Here is a 12,261-nt window from a genome sequence, read left to right as displayed (position 1 = left end):
CTCTATGGAATGCATTTGGAAACTTCCTGGCTTTCACCAGGGAAGTCAGTGCTGAAAACAATATCATTAAATGAAGGTATCCTATTCCTGCACCTGTTGGACACAGAAGAGAAAAACACAGACCTCAGGTAGGCTCCTTACTGCATCAGAAGCAGATGAGAATGCATTTACAATTGTCCCTTTTTATATAGGGCTGATGGTTTGTGAATCTTTGACTCTAAAATGTACTTAAGTTCAAAAGTTTCAACCTCTAGTTGACTTTGTGACCCTGGCAGACCAGGTGCCAGCTCATGCCAGAGACACAGGCCAATTCACTTGTGTATTACTATAGCTCAAAGTGATTGTTAAATGTATAAGAATGTGTTTGGTGTTTAAACTTCATGAAAACTAGTGGGATGTTACTTGCATTGTTTTCACTTATCTGTATCCTGTTATAATGTACTAGCAAACGTTTACATTGTGTGTACCCCTGTAAGTAAATAACCTATCCAGTGAGAAAGAAGCTTGGTAGAATGCAAATGAAGAACTTTAAGAGAAAAGGGCTAGTTTCAAAGCAAGTGATCATTGTGTGTGATGGGAGGTCAAAGACTCCAAATGCATTCCTCACTCCGTCAAAGGAAAAGCCATATGGGTAATGACAGTGCCAGCTTGTTTTCTGTGAGAAGAAGCGATGTGTGGATTCAAGGAAGGATACTGCACCTCCAGACTATTTGAATTCTTACAGGGAAGTGTATCAAATGCAAAACAGAGATTCCCAGAGACAACCTGGACACACACTGAAAGGACTTTTGAGAAACTGGCAGGTTATTACATCACTGCCACCATTTGGCATTACAAACTGTGGCTCATCTGTGCATATATTTTATCTGCTTTAACCACTCAATAACTCATTTCCTTTTCTTAGCTAATAAACCTTTAGTTAGTTTACTCTAGAATTAACTACCAGTCTTGTCTTTGGTGTAATAACTAGAGTACCAACTGATCTGGAGCAAGTGAAAGGTCTCTTGGGATTGGGAACAACCTGATGTGATGTGACTTTTGCTATAAGTTTCCCTTTACCACAAAGCCCAGTTTGTCTGAGTGGCAAGATAGATTGGAGCATCTAAGGGGACTGTCTATGACTCTATAGTAAGACTGGTATAGAGATCCAGGAGTTCACTTTGTTATTGGCTTGGTGAAATCTAATTATAGAACATACCACTAGCTTGGGCTGTCTGCCCTGTTTTCTGACAGTCTGCCCTGAGGTAAGCACTCTCAGTTGTGAGCCACTCCAGATAGCATGACACAATAGACACCTGAATTCTGGGGACCTCTGCAAATCCAACCGTGTCCAGGTTCCTCCAGCAATAATGCCCACATCCCCTCAGAGCCTGAAAATAAGAACCAAAACCACTTTCTGCTGAAACAGAAATGCTGACTTCCGGAAGTGCTACTGAAATACGTATTTTACAGTTTCTTATAATTAAATGAGGCAGATTTTCAACTTCTCTGTTGAGGAAGTCAAGATGCAGATACTAAATAGAACACATCAGAATGAGCTGACAAAGGTCTCTCTCTAATGGATTTTTTCCATAAAATATTTCCTTGATAGAAAATACAGTTTCTGCAAAATCCCAAATTTCCACTGGAAAACTTTGAATTTCCCAACAGTTTTTGATTTTCCATCAAGAAAATCTAAACAAAATATTTAAATGATGCCAATCCAAATCAAAATGTTATTGTTTACTGAACTACATCAAAATGTTTCATTTCAGTGAGGCTCAACATTGAACTGCATCCACCTGAACTGCTGTAGCGCTTCATGGGAGTTATATTTCAGGTGCATCATGAACTCATTCTTCTCTGTGGGTTGGGTTCCCTGGCTAGACGACCACAGTCTTCCCTTTGGTTGAATCATTTTGGGACATCATGGGAGAGTAAGAGAACTTCCAGGCAGCACCATGACACTCAAAGAGACACATTTCAATGTTGTATCGAGAAAAAATGAAATATTTCAATATTTCCAATTTTTTTCCCCAAATTTTAAGCTCCACAAAAAAACTAGCTAATTTAATTTCTCATACTGACTTGGGATGAAAACAAAATGTCAAAATATTGGAATATCCTACAGGATGGAAATACCATTTTTTTAAAACTAACTCTACAAGTAACTAAGTGAATTTTTTTTTTTTTTAGCAAACCCATAAAATGGACCAACTAAAATGGGGAAAAATGAGTTCTCTACCCAAACCCTGAACTGGCCATGAACTATTTTAAAGGTTTATCTAACAACTCCCTGCCTTTCTCCAATCCTCTTCAAGGTCCCTTTCTGATATTTGCTGCTAGCAAAATCCATCATCGTTTCCTCAGCAGGTCTGACATTCATTGCCTTATCAGTTGCCAGTCTGGGGAAAATCCTATTGTTCAGAAACCTGAGACAAACAGAAGTGCTGTCTAGGCTAATACAAGTGTTAGGTTTTCTGCCAGGCAGCTGAGGGTGGGTTGAGTGATGTTAGGCACTGTCTTACTGATTTACCAGGTAGAAGGGGAGGGCAGTTGAAGAGGATATGGAGCAAATAGCTCAGCTGCTTAAGGAATAGCAGCAGGGCCAGCTCTACTGTTTTTGCCACCCCAAGCTGCGCGCCGAATTGCCCTCGCAAATGGCGGGAGCAGTCCATGTGCGGTTAGGGCAGCACGCGCATTTCTGCAGCGGCGGCAATTCGGCAGCAGCTTCTGTCTTCAGCCAGAAGACAGAAGCTGTGCCGCCGCGGACAGCTGAACATAGAAGCTGCCGCCAAATTGCCGCCGCCGCCGCCGAAACATGCGTGCCGCCCTAGCGGCGCACAGACTTCCCCCGCCATCCACGGCAGCAATTCGGCACGCTGCTTGAGGTGTAAAAACACACGGACTGCCCCCCTTGCAGATTGCCACCCCAAGCTCCTGGTTGGAATGCTGATGCCTGGAGCCGGCCCTGGATAGCAGTGAGGTAGGGGCTAAGCAGAACAATAAGAATGAGTTTCTCCTCAGAGAGCCGGGTGTGTAAAGAGGAGGACCTAAGCAGAGAAACTAGCAGAACTGCTAGTTAGAGGGGAGGGGGTTAGTCCCAGCTTATATCAACCACAGAAGTAATGCCTTGCAAGAAGAGGATGGGGCCAGGGAGAAGTGCAGACCTGTCTCATTGTAATGTGTTGCCTATTAGTGGGCTGAACTGGGCTGATGGGGACCAGGAAAGGGAGAGACTGGATCTGTGTTAGGAAAGGATAAAATAGAGATCCCTTTCTCCATGCTGCTGATTCTCATGATTATATCACTTGTTTCACAACATCTGGTGTTATTCTTAAAGTTTCAACTCCTGTAGTCACATAATTACATGAGAAACTTGACTTTCAAAGTTAGTCCCTAGCCTTGCTGGTTGCACAGAAACACTGGAAAACATGAACCCTAAAGTCTCAAAAACCAGAAGCCAAGTTCAAAAAATCATGAGATTTAACAAAAAATAATGTATTTGGGGTTTGACTTGTGATTTTTGAATGCTCAATCCTGCCCTCTTTGCCCAATAACTAGGAGACTCCAACTTGAATTGAGGAGAGAATTCCTCACAAGCAGAGGGGAAAGCTCCAAGCTTATCACCCACATATAAACAGGAGATGGTGCCTCCAAGTGTGGGTGCAATATCCTATTGGGAATTCCTGCAATTTGAATTTTCACAGTAGTGTACATGGGCTGGGCTGATCTTTGTCTCTGCATTAAGGCCACCCATCCTGCCCTTTATCTTTGGCTTATGTTTAGCCCCCTGCCTAGTAGGCATCTGATGCATTTTTCAGCCCTGAAATAATGGAGGCCTAACTCCACTGCACGAATGTGAGTCATTCTATACAGCATTTCCTTTTTACTGTGTATTTATATTACTAAAGATAGAGGAAAGTAATGGCTTATTTTGAGGAATACTATCTAAGTGTGCTTTTGGGCACTGCAATTTATTGCAACTTGCCTCAAGCACCATAGTGCTGCTGGATCTGTATTTTATGTACATAAATTAGTATAGAAAAATCAAATGATCTCTAAGGTGGCTGAAGCATTTCAACGTGTAACTTTTTTGCATATTTGCTTGATACCTATTAATGTAATTTTGCTATATCAGTATGAACTAGAAGAGTAATAATGATTCAGTGGGACAGAATCAAGGTGTGAGCCAAAGAATGCTTGGTGCAGCTGAGGAAGGAGTATTGCACAAAGGTAGAAAAGAGAATGCATTTCTGTGGCTGGCTCCACACTCAGAGCTTCCTGCACTCCAGCCTGGGTCTCTAAAGGAGGGGAATCTGCCAGAGTCTGATGCCTAGATATACTAGATTCCCCAGCAGTGCGTGGGAGGACACTGCTGTACCCAACTCTTACACTGCTGTTGGGACTGCGCCTCACTCTTCAGCTCGGTGGTTTCCACAGCATAACTATTCTCACAATTTTAATCACAAGTCTCATAATATTTGGTATTTTTCTTTAAAAGCCACAGCTCTTGGAATCCTATGATTATGTGAGAATCTCAGCTGACATTCACAAAATAACAAACAAAAAAGACAAAGAAAAGAAGAAATAAGTTTGTGACACTCATGGTTAAAGAGAAAAGTTTGATAATATGACCCAAATGCAATTTAAAACCTAAAAGCCAGAAGACAAATAAAAAGGAGAACCAATATCATAATTTGGGGGAGGGGGATTCATAGATGCCAAGGCCAGAAGGGACTATTGTGATTATCTAGTCTCACTCCTTGTGTAACACAGGCCATAGAACTTCCCCCATATAATTCCTAGAGCATCACTTTCAGAGAAACATCCTATCTTGATTTTAAAATGGTCAGTAACTGAGAATTCACCATGACGCTTGGTAAAGTTATTCCAATGATTAATTACTCTATTATTAAATATTTATGCCCAACTAATGATTTATTCAACACTTCGAGAGAGAGTATTGCCAACACCTTGTCCCTATAGACTTTCCTCACAATCAATATTGCAACCAACTGGTCAACCACAGAAGAGTGCAACTTTGGCACTGCCAGGCTTATGGAATCTGGGCAATCCTTTGCAATGCAATCCGTGCCCAATCTCTGTTCCTTTAATTGTTACAATTAACAAAGCGAGGGAAAGCGTGGCTGCCCCAAGGGACAGCAATCCATTTTATTTTTTGTCTGGTAATTCTAAATTATTTTGTAGCTACAATTTAGGGATGCATGAGCAAGCTGGCAATTGTAAGTTTTAGGAATGTATCATAAGTGAAATAAATAACTGATGACATTTAAATTACAGTAGCTCAGAATCTGCACTGAGAGGGGAAGCTTATTATGTTTGCTACTGATGTAGCATAGTTTTTGTATTTCCAAACCACTGGCCTAACATAGTTTTGCAGCTTTGCCATTAAATGGAGAAGATTTTCCAACCTAATTTCTAGGGCTCTTTGTAGAAGAAAATGGATAATTAATGTGAAGTATTTCTCACCTCTTCTGAAAACACTGTCACTGTAACATAAATGTATAACAAGCATTTAAAGGCATTCACTTTTATTTTCTCTCTCTCACAAAAACAGATGAGCATCCTTTATCCTTCTCATTTCTGAAAAATAGCACTGATAAGTGTCACTGAACATTTCAAGTAGTAGGAACAAGTAGACAGATTCAACTGTTGCCAGAAAATTTTCCAAGTATCCTCCACTAGAATTGTGTGTGCAAATGCTTACCAAACAACATTTAAAATATAATAGGAATAATTATCTACGTTAGCATTGGCAAAAAACACACCGGTTTCTGTACTATGTAATCCGATAACTTTACACATCTATTAAAAATGAAGTGGTACTCAAAATACTACCCAGGAGGCATGTTTTCTGTTCAGTGACCTTTGAAAACTCATCTAATAAATAGCTAGAGATGCCCAAATGGTTTGAGAAACCATAGATAAAATGTGCCTATAACTATTACATGTTCTATTGTGATGATATACAGGGAATGCTCTTTCTATGCTTTGCTTTAAAGTGCACAGGAAAACGTATCAATACAAATTAAAACTTGTGTCTCTTAAAAGTGTAACGGTTATGATATCCATGCTCCTAGACAATGAAAAGTGCAATATGCAGAAGACGTAGTGCAATGAGTCATTCACTCTCAGGGCTTGTCTATATAGAGAGTTTAACCCTCAGTTTTTTATGTACACCAGGTAATGAGTGGTACCAGTAATCGTGTGCGCATGGGATGATGTGTCCTCTGCCAGTGAGCATCACTGTGTATACGCAGGAGTGGTTTGCTGCAAACTGAGTGCATGGCATCCTCTGATCACATTCTATGGTCCTTTGCTACACTGCTGAGTGGTGTGTGTTTTGGGATTTTTCTTGGTGTGAATTGTGATATGCATAGCACAAGCTAGCTAGTTAAAATTAAAATTCCCATGATTCATCTGCATCCACGCCATACTTTCTTTCTTGGAGGGCTACTTCCATTTTTGAATTGCTGTCAACCAGCATGGACACAATCATTCTTCATGCCATTATGCTGGCAACCTCAGATACAGAGAGGCTGACTGAGCTGTATTTCAGCACTCAAAGCCAAATGAATTTGTCTTTCAACTGTGCCAGCCACACCACCAAGCAGATGACATGTCAGGTGCAGCAGCAGGAGCATCTCCAGTAGCAGGAGGGTCTTCAGCAGCTGTGGAACTGGGACACAGATGAGGAAGAAGAGGAAGACATCAAGCAAGTTATAGTGGAGGCCCAGTTCCTGGAGCAGCTTCACAGCTTGTAGCATAGTTTCTGGGCTTGGGAAACCAGTGTGAATTGGTGGGAAAAGGTTGTTCTGTGAGGGAATTTCAGGATGGGGGAGGCAGTCTTTCTGAAGATATGTGCTGAACTAACCCCAGAGCTACAATGGCCATGTACCAAGATGCAGAGCCACATACTCATGGAAAAGCAGGTCCCCACTGCCATCTGGAAGCAGGCTATCCATGAATGCTACTGCTCTGTAGTGAACCAATTTGATGTGGTGAAATTGACTGTTGGGGCCACTGTCATTCAGATGTGTGGATGTGTTCAGATGGAAAAGGTACTGTTGCACCAAGTTATACAGCTCAGTAATGCTCCGGTGGTTATTGATGGCATTGCACACATTGGCCTCCCAAACCACCCCAGATTAGAGCTCAGAACTCAAACAGAAAGCAGTATTTCTACATGGTGCTCCAAGGTCTTGTTGACCATCAGGGCAGGTTTACAGACAAATACTGGGTGGTTTGGAAGGATCCACGATGCTAGGTTCTTTCAGAACTCAACTCTTTTTAATGTCATGGAGAAAGGACTGTTTTCTTCCAAGAACAATATAGACATTAATGGTGTGGCGATTGCTCCCGTTATCCTGAGACCCCGAGCTTATCCTCTGCTGCTGAGTAAGTGTGCAGCTTCCATTGTTATAAAGCCATTCAAAAGCTCCTTGGACCACAGGCAGGAATTTTTAACTGCCACCTCAGTAGTTGCAGAATGGTAGTGGTATGTGCATTTGGAAGGGAGCTGGCACTGTTTGTGGAATAGGTTGTAAGCAGCAAAAGAAAGCATTCCAAGGATTATAGCAGCATGTTGTATTTTGCACAATATTTGTCAGAGCAAGGGAGAACCCTTAGCAATGGGTGAGAGGCTTAGGTACGGAGACTTGCTCAGAGGTTTGAGCAGTCAGCAAGGCACCCAATGCAAAATGCAAACAGCAAGGGCAATATCATTGGGGATACCTATTGCTCTTATTTTGAGTCTCATGCCTGAAATTGTGCCATTGTATATCCAGCTATTTATACATATATGGGGGTGGTGGTTTGGAAGTGTTTTGTGCAAATCAGTGTTGTTTATGCGCAGTGGAAGTGCAATGTTGAGGCAATTCCTATTTTATCTTTTGTCTTTGCCTATACGTGCTTTTAAAACCTTATAGATAAAAGCAAAGTTCATTATTTTCTGTGTAAAACGAACTAACTAAATGACTTAGTCCTATTGACTTAGTCCCCATGTAGACATGCCCTTACTAGCTATTTAAGAACAGGTAGTTACCTTACAGGCTTTTGCTCATGTAACATTGTCACATTTTGATCAATCAGGCCTTGCTTTCCATTATTTTATATAGAAAGTAGCTTGTTTATACTAGTTTAAAGATAATTGAAAGAGGTCTGTAGTCTACTTCTGCAGTCTAAAAAAAAAAACAGTTAAGTAACCAGCAACCAAACACGTCACTGAGGCTAGGAAGACATGATGGCAAAGTGACTCCTAAATCTGCACTTTTTCCAATGCTGTGTTTAAATTGCACAGCTAACAATACAAGGTTTCAGTTCTAATACCACACACAGTTAATACTCATAAGAAATAAGTCTGTACAAATATTGTCCATGCCTTTATACATACACAGGTATACATACAGGACCCTGCTTTTACACAGTTGCTACAACATTACAATTTGAAAGGCTGTTAATTATCTTTCTATAAAGTGCTTATCTGTGCTAAATTTCTTCTTTCCTTCTGAACAGACAAAAAAGTCCATGAAGCAAAAAGTGAGGAAAGTTTTCCATACTTTCAGCTTGCAAAGTACAAAGAAAAATAATCGCTGCACCCAGATGTTCCATCACCTGATGGTCTTTTCCGAGTACTCAGACCTCAATGCCATGTAATAGTTATGAACAGGAAAAGCATTCAGGATCCTGACATGCAAACATGTGAAAGGCTGACGTTCCAGAGTTCTCATATTTACAAACTATTGGACAAATACTGAAGTCCTCACTTAAAATGGAAAACGTTATCTTACTAAGAAATTTAGAATTTGACCTTTAATGATATTATTTCATCATAATTGCATTATTTGTGCTACAGAAAATCAAATTTTCACTGGTTTCTATAATACAAAAAAATATTTCATACTTACCCTCTCCAATGTAATTTCTTCAAATTCATATTCGATTTCTGTTCCATTGACCTAAGAAAGCATGTAACAGAAAATCCATGAGCAGTGCATTGAAGGTAATTAGGCAATAAACCACATATTTTACTCTTGAATGTATACACTTATGTCCCATTACTTTGCGAGAATACAGCTTTTCAAAATAAAGGGTCTCGTCCTGCAAGTCTTCCACACCCAAACACTTGATTTGCCTCCTGTTAAAGTCACTGGGAAAACTCCTATTGACTTGAATCATGCAGGATTAAGGCCTGAAAGCCCAGTTGAAATCAATGATAGTTGTATACATGGCAGACCTGAAAGACAGGTTGCTGAGATACATCATTTGAGTTTACTTATTAAGACTCTACTTTGTGGACTTGACACGAATATTTAAATAATTTCCAAGCTGTACAATTCCATGGGAAAGCATCTCTAGAAGTTCTTGCCACAAATGGCAGAAGGGCTATTAATTATTCACTGCCTTACAAGCTCAAATACACTATGCAACAATATTGACTGCCAGATGAGAAATTCATTGTTCTTATTGGAAAAATAATTCACTGATAAACACACTGAAATACAGCATCTTGTTTACAACACTAACCTAGGGCAAAAACATGGCAGAAGAGCTTTACAATGGACATATGAATTACAAAAAACATTAACATGCCAATTCGTTTCCTCAATTTAATTTAAATCTGAAAACAAATTAAATTGTACAAAATGCAAAAGTACTAAAATGGGATGTGCCAGGCAAGAAATTATTCAATAAAATGCATGTTACTAGTTGAAGTAGTGGACAAGGACATGGATTTTCTCTGCAGCCTTGTAAAAACCCACTTAACCTCTCTTCCTCATCTGTTAAATAGAGATAATACCCTGAAGAGGTGTCCACTGGTTGTGCAGATTAATCAAGGTTAGTTAAGTGTCTTGTAAATATAAAGTGTAAAGAAGTATTATAAATAATCTCTTAAAAGAACTGTTACTAAAATTGCTTACTTCCTCATTTTTATCATATAAAATAAATCGATTGGAATATAAATATTTTACTTACATTTCAGTGTATAGTATACAGAAGTTATTGTCTGTATGAAATTTTAGTTTGTACTGACTTCAATAGTTTTTATGTAGCCTGTTATAAAAATAGGGCAAATATCTGGATGAGTTGATGTCCCCCAGGAAGGCCTCTGCATAACCCTGTTTGAGAACCACAGCTCTAATGTATGTATGTAGGTATTTCTAATGTGAACACTGCTATCAGGTTCACAGGTCTACCAAACAAAACCTTATGCATTACTATAAAATATTTCACTTTCATTAAAGGAATGCATGTTGGCCTCAGAATTGTGCAATAATCTCAGGTATTGTACATATTTTTTAATGATGTAGATATGTTTTCACCTGTGATCCAAGCTTTGGTAAATCCTGAATGCAATAATATAGATTTAAACCCCAGAACCCTCCCCCACCCAGCCCCCTAAAAACATAACACTAACCAACCAAAAAATCCAAATCAAAACAAAAAGGTCAAAAATCCAAGTTAAACAAAATATAGCACTGAAGAATAAAATGCTTCAGTCATACAGTGTGTTTCTTTTTCTTATACTGTTACCTATAATACTTATTACATGACCTGATTTACTAATCATATTACAAGGTGGAGAAGTATTAGCAGAAACATTCCTATAAGAAACTTAGTCTTCTGTGTTTACAGCACTTCACTGCGTACCTGGACCAATCGCCTTGCCATGGCTGCCCCAAATGAGAGGGGCCAATGCTGAGCTCATAAAATGGAATCTGTCCTTCCAGGATTATGAGATGGAGGTGGTCCATGTTAAAGGGGACTGCAAATGTTATAGCTGATGCTTTGTCCCTGAGAGCGGGGCCTGAACTTCCCCAGGTTATGGCTAAAGTGATCCTGCTCAGTTCGGTCTCGTAGGGGGAAGAGATGTGATGAAGTGGGGATCTTCCCTTGTTATGTTGTATGTGAGTCTTACTGTTTTGCATGAATGCTGTGTGCCTCAGTTTCCTGTGTATCGCACCAACGTCTAGGTGGTGGGAATAAGCGTGTGTGACTTTTGTGGGGGTTAATCCAGCTGCTTTCATGGATGCTATGGTCACCTCTCCATAACCTCAGACCCAGGAGGGGGATGCGACCTGATGACTCTTGGCCCAGGAAGCAAAACAAAGTCCAGAGGAGGAGCAACAGGCAGGACAGGGGCCAGGCAGCTGGAAGCATGTCAGTCTTGGCTGGCTTGGGGCTCAGGGGGAGGACCAGAGCCCTCGCTCTGGGCTCCCCTCCCCCGCAAGATGGACTTGGCTGAAAGTAACTGATTTCTGTGCTAACAACTTAAGAATATAAGAACGGCCATACTGGTCCATCAAGTCCAGTATCCCTGTCCTCTGACAGTGGCCAATGGCAGATGCCCCAAAAGGAATGAAACAATTCCAGCTTCTGGCAAACAGAGGCCCAATTCCAGCTTCTGGCAAACAGAGGCTAGGGACACCATTCCTGCCCATCGTGGCTAATAGTCATAGATGGACATATCTTCAAGTTCTGCCCTAAGCTGTGTTCCTGTCAACTAATAAACCTTCTGTTTTACCAACTGGTAAAACATAAAGATGTTGCTTCACTATTATATAGGAAGCATACTGATACTGGAGAATTAAGAGCTATTCCTAGGTTTTTGTCCTTTTTGACAAACGGTAATAAAATCAAAGCCATCTGCACGGCTCCATTTTGAGGAATATTTCTTTTATCTTAAATTATTTAGGTAGGCGGGGAAGTCAGATCTATGTCTTCAATTTATCAGTCTTGCTCCGTAAGGTTTTTCTTTGCTTCACTGCTTACAATCACTTGTCCTTTGCATTAAAATCTTAATTAACGCAGCAAAACGGAGTGGAGGGGGTGGGGAAGAAGGTCTTTAAAAGGAAACAATCCTTTGTACAAAAATTAATGAAAAAAGCACAGACTGAATATCCAACCAGTATTTGCACACAAACAGGATCCTTATTATGACAGCCTAAGGAGATTTAATTTTATCATCCACAATCTTAGCAGAAAAAATAAAATGTCTTCAGTTCATATCTCCTTAAAGCATGATTCTCATAGTTGACATCAGGTTTCATAACAGTGAGGGTCAAGTATATGGCTAATCTTGGTCTAAACTTTTTTGTTGCTGTTGTGTGTATTTTTATATATATATATATAGCGACTGGATAGCGTAGTGGTTAAGAGCGCCGCCCTTTGATACGGGAGACCGCCCTTTGATACGAGAGACCGGGGTTCAAATCCCGGTTGGTACCCAACTTTCCAGTAGGGGTCCTTGGGCAAAAG

At 40.3% G+C, this 12,261-nt stretch overlaps 1 protein-coding gene across 16 annotated transcripts in view; it reads right to left on the bottom strand.

Moving 5' to 3' along the window:
* DLG2 (discs large MAGUK scaffold protein 2) overlaps nt 1-12,261 on the bottom strand; it is a 1,558,615-nt gene that overhangs the window by 517,805 nt on the left and 1,028,549 nt on the right. For all 16 annotated transcript variants that reach the window (XM_075061772.1, XM_075061757.1, XM_075061758.1 and 13 more), the window contains one exon: nt 8,910-8,960. In XM_075061772.1, the coding sequence (XP_074917873.1) occupies nt 8,910-8,960 (51 nt within the window). The remainder of the gene's footprint in view (nt 1-8,909; nt 8,961-12,261) is intronic.

The sequence above is a fragment of the Chelonoidis abingdonii genome, chromosome 1 (genome assembly GCF_003597395.2).
Source record: "Chelonoidis abingdonii isolate Lonesome George chromosome 1, CheloAbing_2.0, whole genome shotgun sequence".
Classification (NCBI taxonomy): Eukaryota; Metazoa; Chordata; order Testudines; family Testudinidae; genus Chelonoidis; species Chelonoidis abingdonii.
The sequence above is the reverse complement of the archived record's forward strand: the minus strand, read 5'-3'. Positions and strand labels throughout refer to the sequence as shown.